Below are 18,828 nucleotides of genomic sequence, written 5' to 3'. Positions count from 1 at the left end.
CTGTGTTTTGGAATACTCTGTCTTGCTGATGAGATGAGTCGACTTGGAGCAAAGTCACCTAATTACATATAAGATGGAGTGAACAAGCAACAATTCTCTTTGTTAAACTTGTTCACAGTGTATTCTCTTGTTGATGTATTGGTGAATCGCGCCGCGCAGCTTTGTTCGATATGTTTATTTGAAGACGTGTGTTTACCTGATGTACTTTTTATTGAATTATGGCAGGTTATGTAGCATGTCACAAGTATCAGAGGAGTTGGATGCCAACGATAAGACTAATGTCAATTCTCACCGAGTCTACTTACCCATCTATGTGGGTGGGAGTGATCTTAACTTATGTACATCATTCGGCAAACGAAATGCAAGCGACAAAGGAATGACAAACAACAGAGTGAGAAAGGTACTCAAAGAGTGACTGCGATTCATCACATAATCAACACTTTTGACAGTTATGTGCTACCTTGAGTTTTTGTTCACTGGCAATGTACCTACATAATAATAGGGGATAGACGACAGTTGTCAATTGAGGTCTTTTAGTCATGCGCCATAACCTGCCAGAAATTAACAGAAGCATATCAAGGTGCGTTGGAAGGACTGTGTGATAACTGTACGCAAAACATATGCGAGCTCGTTCACATCTCATCAAACGGTCATTTAGCTCGAGGTAGGTACCTAGGTATGTAACAAGCACAGCAAGCCACCAAGAGCTAGTAGTTACCTCGAAGTTTCCGGACTTGTTGTATTCTTGATTGCATGGTTAGCCTGCTCTTCTTCAAACAAGTTGGCCTTGACTGTACTCGAAATCCAATCTTGTCATTTTCATCGTTATGTCCGAGTATGTGTACAATCTCAGAGTTTACCCTTGAATGCTTCCACCAAGACACACGGCGTAGTTATATTCGTTTAACAGAGTATACATCTTGGTGAAACATTTTCCACTGAGACAGCGCATCATGCATCTATCATCAGCATGTTTCTCGTCGAGAGTGTGTACGAGTACGGAGTACTTGTTAGCTTAGGGCTCGAGGACATGTCAATCCAAGCTCATGAACGGAGCATTCACTTCAAACCCTAATGTAAAATCCTTGCTTCCATGGAGGGGTAAAGTAACCCCTCCATGAATAAGATCAGGAATTGCACCGAGCACGCCGGCTTTTGCAGAGTTCAGAAACTCCCAGCTGACAAGGGTCCTTCAGATAAACAAACAAGGGATGCGAGAAAATTCAGATGATTCGACCTCGACCCTGCCAGGCGATCTAGCCTAGGGCCGAGGCCATGTGATGAGGACTGACCGAATGGAGTAATAGCTTCGGAGGATTTTGGTAACTTACCCGATCGGGAATAGTGTTAGGGCTTTGAAACGCACAAATGAAGTTTCGTGTCCAATTTCATTTGATTATTAACTACTCCGTAGTTACAGTATTTTTTTCCTCTGGAAGTTCTTCAGTTGGTTCCAGAGCATGTAACCTGATGATCAGGGGGAGGAGCTTCCGGCCAATTCCGATGGTGACTTTTCTTTCCCTCACCGCTGTCTTTCTGGCTTCTTGCTTTAATTGACATAGAGTCGAGTAGTTAGATACAGTCGCTTCTGTTGACTTTTTTTTTTTTTTTTGTGTGTGTGCTAGGCCATCTTGACCGCCCTGTCGGTACTCCGTACTACAGAGTCTAACGGGTGAACCTAGGCTCCAACTGCATACGTAGCGCGCCATCGACCAGGACCTTGATCGAATCGTTGCTCTCCAATTCAGAAATCACTGTGTCTAAAAGTTAAAAAGCTCCTGTTCTGATGCACCGGATACATTACCCGCCACTCCCGCCAGTCAATCAGGAACGGTCCCTTGGATCTTTCGGTCAGTTGTCCTGCAGCAGTTGCTGCAGCAGCACCCGTTCCGATTTGTCCTGGCGGAACGGCGTGGATGTTGGAGGACCCATGCGGCTGCATTTGGCGAGAACGCGGCCAAACACCACGTCTAGTACTCCGGTTACAGAGGTTATTTTCACAGTCAAATCACCAAGGGTGCAGTAAAACTAATTGGACTCGGACTGGCTGCTGCTGAATGTTGCTTGCTTTCTCTTTCTGCATGGCTATGAGGCATGCTGGAGTTGATCAACTCCACAGTGGCACTGCGCTTGTTCTGGCGGTGGCTGGGCCTCGGCTCTTCCCGTTCCCGAGAAACGGGGACCAAGAGCCCGATTCTGTGGGCCTTCCGTTGCTAAGTTATCAGTGGGGGAGGAAAGTCTGAGTCGAGATGCTTCACCGCGAGATTCGGATGCAGATTGGTGTGATTGAAGCGGTGAGGGTCACCATGCTCCCAATCAAGCTGTCTTCCGCGCCAGAGCACAGAAAGGTCGGGCTCATGTTCGGTTTCTGGTTGTGCAGTCGACCGAACCAGTTGATTACGTGGACAGATCCCGTCGCTTTAGGCCGGAGTGAGGCGAACGGGGCAGAAGAGTCGGTCCACTCAAATCAAGATTCCAGTCGGGTTCGGTTTGAGGACAGAGGACCAGGAGAACTGGACTTCGGAGCTGGGCATCTTTCTCCGGAATGCTCTGTATGTACGGAGTATTCCGGACGAAGTTAACCACCCACTTTGATTCTGTTTGCTCTCCATGTCGACCGAACACCGTCTGAACTAGGTAGTAGGTAGGTAGGTTTAGAGGTATGAAGGAGACTTGCATTTCCGTTTCAGGGACAGGCAGTGTAAGAAGTTGCTACTGTACATACAGTATGTACGGAGTACTACAGTACAGAAGTACCCTATCGATAGGAGTCGAAGAGGGGGAGGGGCCAAAGTCCGACTGTCAGGACTCGGGGTGCGTGACTGATGGATGGCAAACTGAGACAGAAAGCTCGTGAAACCAGTGTGCTGGGAGGATCAGGGGAGCCGGGTTGGCTGGTCAACAGACGGTCTGCATGGCAATTTTTGGGGGCTGGTCGGGAAGTCAGCTGGCACCTAACCTATGTACCTAGTTATACATATATTAACTAGTTATGTTATTGGAGTCTGGAGGGCTGCAGGAGGGCCTGGAGGGGTTTGAATGGTTGATGGACTTTGGAGGGGCTTCCTCCAAAGAGGCGGTTAAGTTTTATGAGCCCAAGCCTCTAATCCAAGAGAGGTTAGTCCATGGCTGGGTTGCAGGTAAGGATAAGGAATATGGCGGTGCGCGAGGCTGGGCGGTCTGGCTTTCATTCCTGAATCCTGAATTTCGGTCGAAGAATTTCCGACTGAAAACTCTGATTCTCTCCATCGCCTCTGCATTCTGCTGTGATTTATAGGAGATCAATTGATGAAGAGAGGGAAGATGTGTCGCACGGAACCCGGCCAACTGGGGTTTAGTTCGTCGTAATTACTCCGTAATGGATCCTAAATTTTGAAGGTAACTAGCGTGTTCGTTGGTTTACCCATTCGGGACGGGTTTTAGGGCACAATGGTTAGGGCAGCGGTGCGTGGCCCGAGGCTCAGGTGCGTGTCCCAAGACGGCCCCTTTCTGACCTGGCAACCCCGCCGCCCCTCTGATTCGGCTGTCTCCGGGGGAGAGCCAGTTCGCGACTCTGGGCACCGGCAAAACAGGTCTTGTGCCCACGGCCCGCGTTCCTTTGCCCGCCCCTCTCTTCCTTTTCTCTGTTTCTCCCTTTTTTTTTTCCTCTCCATCCCCCCTTGACTCTCCCGTCCTTTCTTTCCCCTCCCTCCACACACATACTACTTGAAAAAAAAAAAAAAAAAAAAGAACAAGAATATTACACATCAGTTCTCCCTTCTTGTTCTCTTCTTCTCTTTTCTTAATACCTTTTCCCCCCGTCCGCCTGTGGCTGGACTTTTTCCTCCCTCCCCCTCCTCCCCCCCCGTTGTTCCCCCCTCATCGCCCACAACCGCCCGTCTCGCCCCCCCCTTCAGTGACGTTCTTGACCACCGTTTCCCCCGCAAGGAATGACCAGACCGCAACCACGATCGCACCAGTCGTTTAGTCGTCTTCAGGCGCAGTGCGAGCCCTCGGTCCGGCTAATAGCCTCGTCGTGGAGTTCAACACCTCGACCGCAATAACACGTCCCTCAACGGCCTCGACGTGGAGATGGCTCCCACTGTGACTGCCGCTACCAACTCGCCGGCCAAGAAGACCTCTGCGCCGGAAAAGAAGTACAAGTGCCAGTTCTGCAATCGCGCCTTCAGTCGCAGCGAACACCGCAGCCGACACGAACGATCTCGTAAGTCATCCATTCCATATCAGCCCTGAGCCGTCAAAGCTAACGCGCACAACAATAGACACCAAAGAGCGGCCCTTCAAGTGCCAGAAATGTCGGAGCACCTTTGTACGGCGAGATCTGCTCCTTCGTCATGACCGCACCGTCCATGCCAAGGATGGCGGGGTCCCCCTCGCAAGCGAGAGCCGCCGCCGTGGCGGCAATGCAGGCGCGAACAAGGCGTCGTCGTCGTCTGCCCCTGCGCAGGCCACCAAACCATCAATCACCATCGACCCAACCACCTTGGAGCAGATCGAGGCGAGCAGCGATGGTATGGTCGACCTTCAAACTGCTGCCATGTTGATGACAGATTTCCAACACAAGGCCGCTGCCGCCGCAACAGGTCACGCCCAGGACCGGACCGGCTCGGATCCGTCCTTCTCGCCTGACCGCGGCTCGCTCCTGCATGAACCGTCCTCCGTCAGCTACCTGTCCGGCAATGCGACCCTCGCCGCAGATGCCCTGGGATACGCTGATGTCGCCCATTGACACCAAGCATCATTCCACCGCGGCCGCCTCCTCCTCGCACGAGGCCGGGCCGTCGCTCGCCTCCATCTCCATGGAGCGCAACCTGTCGGTGCGGGACGCTCTGGCCCCGTCGTTGCACTCCTTTGTCGACTCGCTGCCGGTGTCGGGCAACTCGACGCCGAACGCCCTGTCGCCTTATCCTTCCATGACGGGTCCCGTCAGCCCCGTGAATTACCGTCGCTCGCCGGGTCCCAGCCAGGCCCTGAGCTCGCCCAAGCCCCCGCAAGTGGCCAATGACGTGGAGCGGCAGATGATTGTTGACCGCATCCAGTCTGCTGACACGCTGTCCAGTCTGCCCGAGGGCTTCGAATTGCCATCCACGGCTTCTCTCAACAAGTACCTCTCGACGTACTTCAATCTATATCACCATCACCTGCCTTTCTTGCACGTTGGGTCGTTCAACCCCACAAAGACCTCTCCGCCATTGTTGTTGGCAGTGCTGTCCATCGGAGCCCTCTACGCATTCGAGCGGGAAGATGCTTTTATGCTGCACGTGGGCTCCAAGATGCTGGTGAATCAGTTCCTCCAGCAAAAGGACAACTTTGACTCACGCAAGTGCCCGCTCTGGGCCATGCAAAGCACGCTGCTAAACATGGCGTTTGAGAGCTGGAGTGGCGATCCCAAGGGCCTGGAGTGGACTTGTTCGATCAAGAGCTTGCTCGCAAACGTTTAAGTTTTTTTTTTTTTTTTTTTTTTTTTTTTCCGGTTTTTGTTTGTGCGTCCTCTTCAATGAAACCGGTGCTGACTTTTGTAGATGGTCGCCGGAAACCGCTATCAGCTGAAGCTGCGAACTGAAGCTCGGGAAGGTCGCCCGCCCACACGGGAGGAATGGATCGAGGACGAGTCGTGCCGCCGGACGTACTACGCCGTGTACATCTTCTTTGGCTTGCTGACTCTGACCTTCAACCATACCCCCGCGATGAGCCTGGATGAGCTCGACAGCCTCGAGCTGCCGTCGTCCGAGTCGCTGTGGAGTCTCGAGCCGAGCGACGAGGAATCCTGGCAGCGCAGCCTGGCGTCCTCGACGGTGATCAGCGTCCGCGAGGCGCACGATCGTCTGTTCCAGGGCGAGCAGACCCGGTACAGTGCGTTTGCGACGCGCGTCATGATCAACGCGCTGTTCCTGCAGGTGTGGAGCCACAAGCGCAGCTTCGAGGCCCTGCAAGACGTCGTCACCGAATACAAGCTGCGACTCGCGTTGGAGACGTGGGAGCAGTCGCTCGACGTCTGCGAGCCGGAGACCATTGTGGTGCCGCTGAGCACTCCGCACAAGGGCCATCCGCTGATCTTCAACTCGATGGCTGTCTACCGCAATACGCGCGCGCGGTTGGAGGTGGACCTGAAGTCGGTGCAGGAGGCGATGCGCTACCACTCGTCCTATGAAGTGGCTGCGGCCATGACTGTGGCGCGCGACAAGGTCAACCGCTCGACGGAGATGAACAAGGTCATCGAACAGTGCTTTGAATGCATGGAGATCGCCGCCGTGCAGGGCATCAATTGGGTGGCCACGACGTCGGCCACCAACTGGAGTGTCGAGCATCCCTTGTGCGGTCTCGATTTGATGGTGATCTTGAGTCTCTGGCTCTACCGTCTGGAACATGATGGAGAGCCCGTTTCGGACGACGAGCTTCGCCTCTACAGCAAGGTGCGCAATCTGTTCGATGACGATGCCATCGATGCCTTTGGCAAGCTCAGCTCGACGGTAGCCCGTGTGTGGGGCAACATCCTCGACGGGGTTGTTGTCTGGGGGTATGTTGATCATTCCCCGTTTTTCTTTTGACGTCTGCTAACGATTGTAGGATTACCAAGCTCATGGGCGAATCCTTCAAGCTCCATGCGCAGGCTCTGGTTGGATATGAGGATTCGCTGCAGGTGACCAAAGACCAGCCATTCAATCCCATGTCTACCAAGGGACTTGCGAGTGTCGGCACTGCATACTAGTGCCACACATGAGATTTTTCTCTATTTTCGCGTCACTCTTTTGCTCGGCCAGAGAGAAATCTTGGTCTGGGCCGCTTTTCCTGCTGTTTGTCATGATTCCGAGTTTGTTGATTGATGGAATACGCGTGGGCACTCGCCCTCAGGTAATCGTTTTGCGTTTGTTTTGTTCATTTGTTCATGCTGAGTTTTGTCTGTTTTTGCTGTTTTTTTGCATTGGGTTTGCTTGCTTGGTTTCGTCAGCGTCCACAGGAGTCCGGTCAGTGCGCGTTGGTTTTGGGTTAGCAAGGCAAACAGGGTCGACACCTGGCTGGTCCTGTGTTCCTGTGCTTTTTTTTGATACTTAATCGCCTAATGTTTGCATGTGCTTGTTGATACCGCTTTCGTTGTTAGTCTGTGATGTTTTATGGCATGGCTGTGGATGACCTCCCGGCTCTCCTCTCTAATGTTGGATGATGCCATGTACACTACGCGAATTGATGTCTTATAGAGCCGGTTAGCAATAATTAGGTTTGCATTGATTCTTGAAAGCCGATTAGTAGGCCACGTAGGTGGGCTCCAAAAGGATCGAGTGGTGACATTTCAATGCACCACACTTCAACTCCCGATGGATTTTGCAGAACTTCACCCCAACTCCAGCAACAAACATCACCATGCCGCCGATAAAGAACGCGGAACGGAAGCAACCGCCTCCCATCCTCAATGGCAGCGCATGAACCATCATCATCCACCGCGGCGACCCTCTCGACACCCGAGCCGGAACCTACTACAACTGCACGCAGCCCGAGACTCGGCAAACTTGGAGAGTCCGCAGCATGGAACACGCTCAGCACCGTGTCATGCCTCATCTTCTTCTCCATCCTCGGCACGCTCGCGCGTCTTGGGTTGCAAGCGCTGACAACTTACCCGAACGCGCCCGTGACGACGGGCGTTCTCTGGGCGAATGTCGCGGGGTGTGTCGTGATGGGTGGGTTGGTCGAATTGCGACCGAAGGCAGAGGAGGCGCCACCGACGCAGAATCATCGGAATACCAACAACCGTGAGAATGAGAATGCGCCGACGAGGTTGAGAACTAGTACTAGTCTTGTGCCGCTCTACGTCGGCCTCACGACGGGGTTCTGCGGGTCGACGACGTCGTTCTCGAGTTTTGCGCGGGATATGTTTCTGGCGTTGGCCAATGAGTTACCGCCGGGGGATTCGATGGGGCATACTATCACTTTCATCCGGAACAGGGGTCGAGGGGATAGTGTGATGGCGGTCGCGGCGGTGATCGCGCTCACGGTTGGGTTGAGTATCGCGGGGTTGTATTTGGGCGGGCATGTTGCGATGGTGGTGAGGGCGGTATTCTGGCCGCGATGCGCTGGTCCTCGAAAGCTCTATTATTATTCGCTCATCCTTTCTTCCTTGGGAATCGTGCTGGGGTGGACATCATGGCTTGCTACGATCCTCCTCGCTGTCTGGCTCGCGCCGACATCGCAGAACTACTACTGGCGCAGCTCCGTGCTATTTGCGCTGGTGTTTGCCCCGCCGGGGTGTCTCCTCCGGTACTACGTCTCTCGATGGCTGAACCCGCGACGCAAGAGTTTTCCGCTGGGTACGTTTGCGGTGAATGTCCTCGGCACGTTGGTGCTCGGCGTGAGTCTGGATCTGCAGCATGTGCCGCGAATCGCTCGCGTGCATGTCGCTTGTCATGTCTTGCAGGGCGTGATGGATGGGTTTTGCGGGTGTTTGACCACGGTGAGTACGTTTGTTGTGGAAGTCACCGCGTTGAGGCGCAGAGAGGGGTATCTCTACGGCGGAGGAAGCATTGCGGGAGCGTTGGCGGTGATGGTGGTTGTCGCGGGAAGTCTTCGATGGACAAAGGGGTGGGAGGAAGCTTCATGTTTCAATAATATGATTAACGTGAATTAGAACCAGACTCATTTGTGATGAACCGTAATTACCTATGTACCTAGAGTTACATGTTTCCGAAACCGAAAATTCCAATCAAAGGGTATCGCTCGGGTTGATCTCTGTGCTATGCGAATACGACCTCATCATTTGAATCTCCGTACCGTGCGAGTACGTCCTCATCGGCCCAAGGCTATCCTCTCCTCCCGGATGCTGCGAAACCGACTGCGAGCGCAGCACCGTCGACGCATCCACCACCCTGTTCCTCGCACTCCCTGCATTCCCCGCGGCGCTGTTGGAACCGGCGCCGCCATTCTGCATCTGGTGCATCTCCCGCTGAGCCTGATTATACCCTCCACTCGGATGATAGTTGTCATCGTTATCATTATCGCTGTTTAGGATCCCCGTCGGCTGTGTCAAGAATCGTAATGATTGCCCTTGCGTACGCGCCTCGAGACTGCGCGCTTGGAACTGACCCAGCACTTTTTCATGATATCCGCCTCGTTCGTGGTGGAAGCCGCGGGCGTGGAGATCGCGACGGCGTTCTTCGTCTTTGATGGCGGCGCGTTTTTGTGCAGCTTGAAAAAAAAAAAAAAAAAAAAAAAAAAAAGTACAAAAGGTCAGCTGGGGTGGTTTGGGCTGAGGGAAGTGATGGGAAAGTAGTACCTTGCCAGAAGATGGCATATATGACGACGGTCAAGATGCAGGCACTGGAAAATGCGAAAAGGATGCCGAGTTCTTGTCCAAGGCTGGCGATGGGGGTGTAAGGAGGGTAGTGAACTTCGTCGCCGTGATTCCCCATTGCTGTTCGGTTTGATTTCGCCTCTTTTCTCTCACGCTATCGATTGGGTTCTTGCGATTTTGTAGCTTGGGAGGGGTGTGATTCTTGATCGATGATGGGTTGGGATGGAGGAGGTCGTTCTTTTATTATTATTTTGCATCGCATAGCCTACTTTCCTTTGTATTTGAACGGGCTTGCGGCTTGAATAACTTTTGCGGGGGCCAAATCGAATCGTTCATTTCATCTCCATCGCCCGACGCCCAGTCGCTCGGAGTCTTCTATGGGGATGCCCGCCGTGATTCCGCATTACAGTTATCTAATTCCTGTTTTGGTCACAGTATATCCGTTTATACCCTGTTATCTTTTTGCCCTGGATCAATCACTCAAGTAACCCATACTTTGGAGTACATGACGAACTTCCTCGTCCTTTCCCTGGCTTTCGAGGACAGAGATGAGATTTTCCACGACTTTTGCCGTGTTAGGATGCTCGGGCCCGACAATCTTCTCCAGTCCTTCAAGAGCCCACCGATACAATGACTCGGCCTCCTCGTACCGCTCCTGGCTTTGCAAGGCTAGACAGAGACCGTTGACGGCTTTGAGCGTGTCAGGATGCTCCGGCCCAAGTGTCTGCTCCAGCCCGTCAAGGGCCCACCGGTACAGCTCCTCGGCCTCCTCATCCCGCTCCTGGTTGTACAGGGCTAGCCCGAGATTGTTGGCGGCTTTGCGCGTGTCGGGATGATCAGGCCCCAGCACTCGCTCTCGTCGCTCCAGCACCCGTCGGAGCAATACCTCGGCTCCCGGGTACTCGCCCTGGTCCTGGAGAACCATGGCGAGATCGTTTTCCGTGTCCAGAGTAACGTGATGCTCCGGCCCTAGCTCCGATCCCATCTCCACGAGCAGCTCGCGGAACATCTGCTCTGCCTCCAGGTACTTCTCCTGCTCCTGGAATATCTGGGCGAGACAGTCGATGCTCATCTTGGTGTTTGGGTCGTCAAATCCCAACACCTTTGCACGTCCCCACAGTGCACGCTGAAACATCGCCTCGGCCTCCGCGTATCGGCCCTGGTATTGGAGAACCTGGCCGAGATTGTTGGCGGTGTCGAGTGTCAGTGGGTGCTCGGGCCCCAGAACTGTGCTCATCCCTTCGAGCACCTCTCGGTACATGGACTCTGCCTCCCGAAGTCTGCCCTGCCGCTGGAGTGCCAGGCCCAGATGGCCGTTGCTCACGAGGGTTTCTGGATGGTTTTTTCCAAGCACTTTCGCCCGTCCTTCCCAGGCTCGTCGGTGCATCGCCTCGGCTTCGGCGTTCCGGCCTTGGCTCTGGAGAACCATGCCGAGATTGGAGGCAGTTGTCAGAGTATGGGGATGCTCACTCCCGAGCACCTTTTCATTTCCTTCTAGGGCCCGTCGATACATCGCCTCGGCATCTCCGTACCGTTCCTGCCTCTGCAGAACCGCGCCAAGAACGTCAACGCTATTGAGCGTGTCCGGATGTTCCATCCCCAGCACCTTTTCCCGTCCTTCCAGCGCCCGTCGCAATATCGCCTCAGATTCGCCATACCGGCCCAGGTTCATAAGGGATCCGCCCAGGTTCCGGAGGCTGCTGAGGGTGTTTGGGTGCTCGGGCCCCAGCGTCTTAGTCAACCGCTCCAGAACCCGTCGATACATTGCCTCTGCCTCGTCGTACTTGCCCTCGTCATCTAGCACAATACCAAGGATGTTGACGCTGCGGATGGTATGGGGATGATCGGGTCCCAGAACCTTCTCCTGCCCATTGACCGCCCGTCGACAGATTTCCTCGGCCTCTTCCAAGCGATCCCTATGCTTCAGAGCCAGCGCGAGGTTGTTGAGGCTCTGGAGGGTGTCCGGGTGCTCGGGTCCCAGCTGCTTTTCGTATTCTTCCAGCGCCCGCTGATGCAGTGCCTGGGCCTCTTCGTACCGGCCCTGCCGCTGAAGAACCAGGCCAAGGGCGTTGGCACGGCTCAAAGTCTGTGTGTTGTTGGGACCCAGCACCTTCTCGGCGGTTTCCAGCGCCCGTCGTTGCATCCTCTCGGCCTCGCGATATTGGCCGAGAAGCTCGAAGCCGGTGCCAACCTTGAACACAAGCTCGGCTTCTCCACCGTCTGTGTCCTCCGGATGCTCCAGGACATATCGTGTATGCGGAAGGTATCTTGACCATATTCCTCTGTTCTCGTGTTCGGGTGTCGGGAACACATCCACAAGACGGTGCAGCACATTCGTCGTCCAGTCTTTGCGTTCTCCCTCCTGTTCCAGCCAATTCAGCATTGCCAGCCGAACCAACCGGTGGATATCGTATGTGCCGGGCTCCTCTCGCTTGGTGATAAACGCATATGCTATAAGCGTTCCAATCGCATCTTCCATATCGATCATCCCAGCTGGAGGCAGCAGAGACTGCGGAATATCCTTTTCACTCAGAAAGCACATGAATTTCAAATAATCAGCAGCCAGAGAGTCGTGCTCGGCGATCTGGCGGAAGGAGATGAGCCAGGTCGTTGCCACCGGATTCTGGATCCCCTTGTATCGATGGCGGTCCTCAAAGTCCCGACTCAGCAGGCTGACCAAGTTCTTGTCGCTGGACTCGCAAAGATCGACGTACCTTGCCGTCGTGACCCGTTTCTTGGCCATGTATGCGGCGGCTTGTCGGATGGCGAGCGGCAGATATCCGAGCATCTCGAGAAGTTGGGTCGTACGTTCCATGTTGCGCATCAGATTCTCCGTCAGATGCGTCTTCAACAGCTTGAGAGCATCCTCCTCGCTCATTCCCTCCACCGCGATCACGTCGGTGTCAGGGATATCAAGGCTGTTTATGATCTCTCGATTCCGCGTCGTAAATAATATGGACCCTTTCAGACTGAATGGGAGGTACTCGCCGAGGCCCATGTCCTCGAAAAGGTCTGGATCGTCGGCGTTGTCAATGATCAGGAGCCAACTGCCGATGCTTTCATCACTAAGTGCAGATTTCACAAGTGTTTTGACATCCGCGTCCTCCTCATCAATCCCACCGACCTTCAACAGCTGGCCAATGTGTCGGTACGCGTTCTCAAAACTGGTGGCATTGATGGCCGGAACCCAAAACACGGAGCAGTCTGCATGCCTTTCGTGGACACGAAAGGCTACCTCAAGAGCGATCTGCGTCTTCCCTACACCCCCAAGGCCGACAATGGCAGTTCGTTGACAGTCATCTTCGTCTGCACCGGGAGGGATCTTCGAGAGAAGTTCCTTCAGGATTGATTCTCGGCCAACAAAGTTTTTATTTCTACCAAAAGAGACAGAAAAGTGGACTTCTGAAGAGAAGTCAGCATTGGAAGAGCTACACTAACAGTTTGTGGACACTCACCTGGTTTCCTCACTGAAGGAATTCCCGGTCTTGGTTGTTGTCCACCTCCCGCCGGCATGATGCCGGTAAGACCGGCGACAAACTTGTTAATAGCGCGCCGATTCTCGGCCAGATAATTATGAGTGTGCGCTGAGATAGTGCTCGCCTTGTCCCAGTCCGACAACGTAATGTCTTGCAGCCCCTGGTCGACATTGAAGCGGTAGTACTGGCCATCATCACCGAACCGGTTGTCCAGACTGATCGCCACTTTCTTGGAGGATGTCGCCATTGCTTTCAACGCATCGATGATGGAGAGTCGCGAATCCTTGATGGTGACAACATCACCAAGACCGGTGCCAATGCTGAGAACCCGCAATTGACTGCGTTCTGGGAACTGCCGCCGGCCTTCGTCGATCAGGATCTCACACGGGTTGTTGCACCCAAAGCCGGCATCGATGAACTCGATCTCATCCCGGCCGAGCTTGATGGGCTTAAAGAAAGTGGTTGCCGCTGACGTTGCTCGTGCGACCTGCCAGATGGTGCATGAACTGAAAGCAGTCGAAGTGTCATACGTCTTGAACAGGGTGGGAAGCGTGTCGACATTGTCTTTGGTAATCGCTAGGACCGCTCTACCGTGTGTTAGCCGGCGCTTCTCTTGCGTCGTATGATTTGGTCAAGAACATACGTTTTTGTGCACGTTTGGTCCCGAAAGAGCATATCACTATGCTTACACGATTCGATTGTTTGCTTGCCTTGACTCCGGCGAGCTACGCATTCCGCCTCCACACAATACTCCCGGATTGTCTGTTTGATTGCTTCCTCGAGCGCCGTTGCGGAGAAAGCCCCCGACGGCCGCCCGGGTAGGATCGCGGTCCGTTTCGAGGTAAAGACTTGTTGGGCGACATTGCGATATGCGCGGATGCACTCGTCGACTGTCATCCGTAACCTCCCGAGCATTATTGCAATGATCCTTTCTCTTCCGTCAGCAGTCTGTAGTACTGCATCATGAATAGTACACAATTGACAATACCCGCCCGTGCTTGTGCCACCGATCAAATCAAAGTGCTCGCATGGTCGCGGAACATGATCCAGACCTTTGGCATCGCGGATCTTCTCCATGATATTTTCAAGAATGAGAAGACTGGACAGGCCTTGGATTCCGCCACCATCTTGGAAAGGTCAGCGGAATCACAAGTAAACTGGCATTACGCACCGAGCGATAGGATCCTTAATGGCTTTTCTGAAGCCATGTTTCTCTGGATTAGAGAGTATTATTTTTTTTTCGATTCCAAGTTCAATGTCCGATACAGTGGGCCAGCCTACCGGCTGTCCACCCTGAAATCGTAACCTGCAGTTCCGTAGAGCAGCGAGTTGAATTCGGTCCGTGGATCGATGTCGGAAAGGGACCCATCACGCATCGGGCCGGAGAGCCGCGTCCAGCCCACCTTCTCGTACATACATACATACAGTACTCATCACCAACTCGAAGGTGTCTTGACTCGTTGGTAGGTGCGGGGTAATTACCCGTCTATTTCGTTACGTGCGATTCAAATTTGCTAAAATAACGACAAATGGTCCAATGATGACACCGTATGATGGACCAAGCTACTTCCTTGCGCTTCCTTGCGCTTGCTAGTACAATCTATTACTTGATAACACTTGCCACCACCGCTCAGTGATTGAATTTTAACCAGTTACAACGCATAAACTATAGGCCTAAAGCCTCCTCGGTTTGATGAAGTCTGGTTGAATGCTTCAAATGCTTGACTCGCTCGAGCGAAATTCATGTACGTGGGATTCCGGCTTCTGCAGTGGACAGCGTCAGCAATAAAACAAAAGCATATAAACACAAACTCCATACTATAGGGACATGGAACCTGTGATCCTCAACCATCAATCTTCCTAGAATTCAACGGAGAATTGTTTCACCTGCGGGAACGTCCGCTCAGTAGTAGACCAACAATGCCCTGGCCAACGTTGACGTAGACACCTCGATACAGTATCCCTCCATTGCGGAACATCAGAGCTCGTTGTTCACTTGGCTCGTACAGTATGAGAGCGACTCGTCTTAAAGCGGTGACCTGTACATAGTAATGTGACGCAATGGCGCTCCGCATCCCAAAACATGCTCACACATGTTTCTCCCTCCACATATATAGACCGTCGTACAGCGCGCCGCTGATTTCCTCCGTGCTCGACTACCGCCACCGATGAGAACGGCCGTCGCTTCCATCAATTCCGCGATGGGTATAGGAGCTCACTCCTTCTTGCCTGACCATCCAAGATCTGTCGATTGATGATGACTTTCTAGCGTACCTGCTCCCCAAGGATGAATGGGAAAACAACCGCTGGGACATGTTGCACGAGCTTTGTCTTCAGGTGTCGCACCGGGGACTTGATCTGGCCCGATCAAGAATCCTTGGCGGTTGACCTCGCGACTGGCCATTGATTTTGGGGCGTGTTTGCTGGGATTGGTCGACGCAGGATACGGAGACTGACTCATTGTTGGAGGTAAAGGGTCAGTAGTACTACTGGGACCGACTTCGTGAACATCCACGTAGAGAAATTTATCGTTCCCTACAGCGTCCAAGGATCCCTATCTTGTCAGTTCCCTCCTTTGTCTCGGAACAGGAATCAAATAGAAATCCAGAGCTGACCCTTCGTACAGAAGACACTCGGTGCCTGGAACCAGGCTCAGGGTGTACGAGTGCAAATCTCCAGACAGTGAGCGCCAAATTCCCAGTCAACTATAAGTGCCGGAGACGGAGTGAGAGTGAAAGGGTCCAAAGGAATCATTTGCAGGGCAACAAAAGGTGGTCATGTACTTGTACAGCATCTCGAGCTGTTTAGTACTAGTTACGGCATTTTGCAGACTTCCGAGAACTGAGTAGAATTGATCAACCGTGCTGAACACTTGATCTGATACTTATGTAGTACTTACCTCACCCGATTGTGCTTGCAATGAACGCCGTCGGCTACGAGTGTTTACTCGGAACTAATACTCGAAGAATCTGTCTTGAATCTCATACCATTTTACTGCAAGAGATTGTACCTCTGTGAGTGCGATACCCAGTACAGACAATGCTTTTTCATCGATAGATCAATCGACTAATACTCGTCCAGCACTCCATTGAATTCAGTTGTTTTCGGCGGTCGGCAGTCAATCTTCTCGATTCCCAATCTCCTCTTCCGACAATATCCCGAAGTCTGTCAGAACCCAGAGCCCCTGATCGACTTACGAACCCGTACTCATACATACCTGAATCAGCTGTGAAAAATATCCAAGTTAGGCGCTATGCGAGTAATTCACCCACGAGCTTGCGGCAACGGTTGGCTAGAGGTTGATTACATTGTCCACATCTCAAGAGTTTCAGGATTCAGACGCTAGGTTTGAGAGACTTGAGTATATAGGCTAAGATCCCCCGCTAAAGCCGCAATGTTGAGCATCCATTCGTCCATCATTGTCTCGGCATGCAGAGTTTACCCGTTCAGTGGACCTGGACCTTGCCCTAACCCAATCTCAGGAACCTGAGCAGTTCAACATGTGTACCTTTCCAGGCTGCTTTGGTTTGTGGGTTAACCCTATTGTGAACCGAATCTTAGATACCTTTCTTATGCGATGGAGCCTCGGGGTGCGTGGACAAGACATCAGCCAAGGCATGCGTTCCAATACTGGTCGAGACAAGGCTCATTGTCGCAGCTGAACGGGGCAGGCCATTGTTTGAAGCTAATCTTAGATGGCTTCACAGATGCCCCAGTTCTGGAGTACAAACAACGGCGTCAGGGCACTTCTTCGCCTCTACAAGTAACAAGCCTACATCTTGCTGAATATCTCGCTCGCTCTGTTCACACATTACAGTATTCACTTCTTATTTTTTTTCTTCATTCATTATAAGTTTATAACTAGTTAGTTCATCTTGTTGCGGAGCTGGTCTCTGAATTTCTTCTTGTTCAGAGCAGGACTCTGTAGAGACTTACCAAGGACACCGTGCTGTGCTTTCGACAGAGACAAGGTGTCCGAGTCGAATTGAACAGCTTCATTTCGAGTTGATACATTGAACTTACCTACCGGCCATTGTCACTCATTGAACGTCGAACTCTCGTTCCTCTTGCTCGTCGCACGCTCCTTTGACCATGAAAGCACCGGCTTCCTTCTTATTCACGCTCTTTCTACTCGTTTCCGTTGCTTGGAGCGCGGCAATCCCAAAGAAACGAGGATCGTTCCAGGTCAAGGGCATTGCTGGGAACCGCCACCAGGATCCTCGGGCTGCGCTGAGATACGCATATCGAAAGTTCGGCATCCACTCACCGGACAACGCAACGTCTGCTGCAGAGGGCATTGGGCTTTCCACTAATACTGCCATTCAACTCGGCATAGTATCCAAGCATGTCAAGGGGACGACTGGCAACGGGGCTGCCGGCAACACCGTGACTAATGAAGCTGCTGATGACGATGATGGATCCGAGGAGGGCGAGGTCCCTGCCGAGTCCATCGATGACCGGTTCTTCTTGTCGCCGGTGAGGGTTGGGAGCCAGACTTTGATGCTGAATCTCGACACGGGCTCGTCCGACTTGTAAGGAGTTTGATACCCATGAAATGGCTGTCCCAAAGTGTTTTTTTAACGTTTTGAGTAGCTGGGTGTTTAGCACGACCTTGCCGCCGGAACTCCGGGCTGGCCACGAAGCATACGATCCGAACCTATCGGAGACCTTTGAGCCCCTCAACGGGAGCACCTTCAGCATCACCTACGGCGACGGCTCGGCCGCCGAAGGGATTGTCGGATTTGAAACGGTCGACTTTGGTGGCTCCACCGTTGAACGGCAGGCCATTGGGCTGGCCACCGACGTGTCTGGACTCTTGACGCAGGATGTCCTCTCGGACGGCCTGGTCGGCCTCGCATTCGGCACGCTCAACACCATCCAACCCGTCCCGCAAAAGACCTTCTTCGAAAACCTTGTGCAGGATCTGGACGAGCCGGTGATGACGGTGCTCCTGAAGAGCGACGAGAACGGCGGCGTCGGCAGCTACGAGTTTGGCCGCATCGACCCGACCAAGTTCACCGGCAACCTGATCGAGGTTTCCGTGGATAACTCGCGCGGACACTGGGAGATCAGCACCCCGCGGTTCAAGGTCGGCGGACAGGATGCCCAGGCGCAGGACATCCAAATCACGCCCACCGCGATTGTGGATACGGGTACGACGCTGATGCTGGGCAGCCCGGATCTCGTTCAGGGTTACTACCAGGACGTCGATGGAGCTCAGGTGTTGTTCAGCGATGGCAGTGTTGGATTCCCCTGCAATGCCGAGTTGCCGCCGCTGCAGGTGCAGGTCGGCCAAGGCCCGAACCACTACGTGGAAATTCCGGGGTCGGCGATGAACTTTGGGCCGGTTGGTCGTGATATCACGACTGGCCAGCTGAGTATGTTCCCTTTAGATAGCATCCCCATGGTTCATCAAGGAGACTAACTTGAGTAGTGTGCTTCGGCGGCCTGCAGTCGAATCAAGGCTTCAACTTGCAAATCTATGGCGGTGTTTTCCTCCGGAATCTGTTCGCGGTGTTCAACTATGAGAAACCGTCCATCAGCCTGGCTCCGCAGGCTTGAGTTTCGTCTTCCATCAAGCTTCATGCATTCTAGACTTGATTGTTCAAGTAAAATACAAACTTCATAATGCATGGCCAATAGAAACAAATTGTTACTAATGCCCCGAGTATTACTATTATGATTAAACTCGACACAAGTAACTCGTACTGTACACCACAAAGACATAATTCCCCATACTCCATACTCCAGGAGCATTGATGAGTAAATAATCGATCCAACACCGTTGCTGTCCAACAAACAAGCTTAATCGGTCATTGCGACCTCATCGAAGGATTCGAATCGGGTATCGTCGTGTATCATCGACTCGTACAGATGAACTGAGTACTTGGAGTTCGGTGCGGGGTGATCCGATCCCGCGAATGCATTCGTTTTCGGCCGGATGAATTTAACCCAGCATCACAGCCGTCAGTGCCGTGCAGGTCAATCCCAAGCCCATTCCGATCCACGGCGCCTGGCCCAGGGATCCTTGACTTCGTGCATTGAGGACGCCAGTCCGGGTATTCGTCGTAG

The 18,828-nt window shown here is 53.0% G+C and overlaps 6 protein-coding genes across 6 annotated transcripts; 4 read left to right on the top strand and 2 right to left on the bottom strand.

Annotated features, from left to right (window-relative positions):
- Positions 1–4,071: 4,071 nt before the first annotated feature.
- VTN31DRAFT_6364 (uncharacterized protein) lies at positions 4,072–4,729 on the top strand (the record flags this gene model as incomplete). The annotated part of the gene is made up of 2 exons (XM_069406966.1): positions 4,072–4,204; positions 4,263–4,729. The coding sequence occupies 2 exons, from the start codon at positions 4,072–4,074 to the stop codon at positions 4,727–4,729; spliced, it is 600 nt and encodes a 199-aa protein (XP_069258539.1).
- A 70-nt stretch (positions 4,730–4,799) lies between these two features.
- VTN31DRAFT_6363 (uncharacterized protein) lies at positions 4,800–6,709 on the top strand (the record flags this gene model as incomplete). The annotated part of the gene is made up of 3 exons (XM_069406965.1): positions 4,800–5,435; positions 5,523–6,517; positions 6,568–6,709. 3 exons carry the CDS (start codon positions 4,800–4,802, stop codon positions 6,707–6,709), a joined length of 1,773 nt encoding a protein of 590 aa, XP_069258538.1.
- A 699-nt stretch (positions 6,710–7,408) lies between these two features.
- Positions 7,409–8,617, top strand: VTN31DRAFT_6362 (uncharacterized protein; the record flags this gene model as incomplete). The annotated part of the gene is made up of 1 exon (XM_069406964.1): positions 7,409–8,617. The coding sequence occupies one exon, from the start codon at positions 7,409–7,411 to the stop codon at positions 8,615–8,617; it is 1,209 nt and encodes a 402-aa protein (XP_069258537.1).
- A 75-nt stretch (positions 8,618–8,692) lies between these two features.
- VTN31DRAFT_6361 (uncharacterized protein) lies at positions 8,693–9,398 on the bottom strand (the record flags this gene model as incomplete). Its single annotated transcript, XM_069406963.1, has 2 exons — positions 8,693–9,174; positions 9,263–9,398. 2 exons carry the CDS (start codon positions 9,396–9,398, stop codon positions 8,693–8,695), a joined length of 618 nt encoding a protein of 205 aa, XP_069258536.1.
- A 354-nt stretch (positions 9,399–9,752) lies between these two features.
- On the bottom strand, positions 9,753–13,964 carry VTN31DRAFT_6360 (uncharacterized protein; the record flags this gene model as incomplete). The annotated part of the gene is made up of 5 exons (XM_069406962.1): positions 9,753–12,682; positions 12,736–13,343; positions 13,400–13,684; positions 13,745–13,883; positions 13,928–13,964. 5 exons carry the CDS (start codon positions 13,962–13,964, stop codon positions 9,753–9,755), a joined length of 3,999 nt encoding a protein of 1,332 aa, XP_069258535.1.
- Positions 13,965–16,848: 2,884 nt separating this feature from the next.
- On the top strand, positions 16,849–18,318 carry VTN31DRAFT_6359 (uncharacterized protein; the record flags this gene model as incomplete). The annotated part of the gene is made up of 3 exons (XM_069406960.1): positions 16,849–17,288; positions 17,350–18,134; positions 18,191–18,318. 3 exons carry the CDS (start codon positions 16,849–16,851, stop codon positions 18,316–18,318), a joined length of 1,353 nt encoding a protein of 450 aa, XP_069258534.1.
- Between the last annotated feature and the right edge of the window lie 510 nt (positions 18,319–18,828).

The sequence above is a fragment of the Thermomyces dupontii genome (assembly GCF_041956625.1).
Source record: "Thermomyces dupontii strain NRRL 2155 unplaced genomic scaffold VTN31scaffold_7, whole genome shotgun sequence".
Lineage (NCBI taxonomy): Eukaryota > Fungi > Ascomycota > Eurotiomycetes > Eurotiales > Trichocomaceae > Thermomyces > Thermomyces dupontii.
The sequence above is the reverse complement of the archived record's forward strand: the minus strand, read 5'-3'. Positions and strand labels throughout refer to the sequence as shown.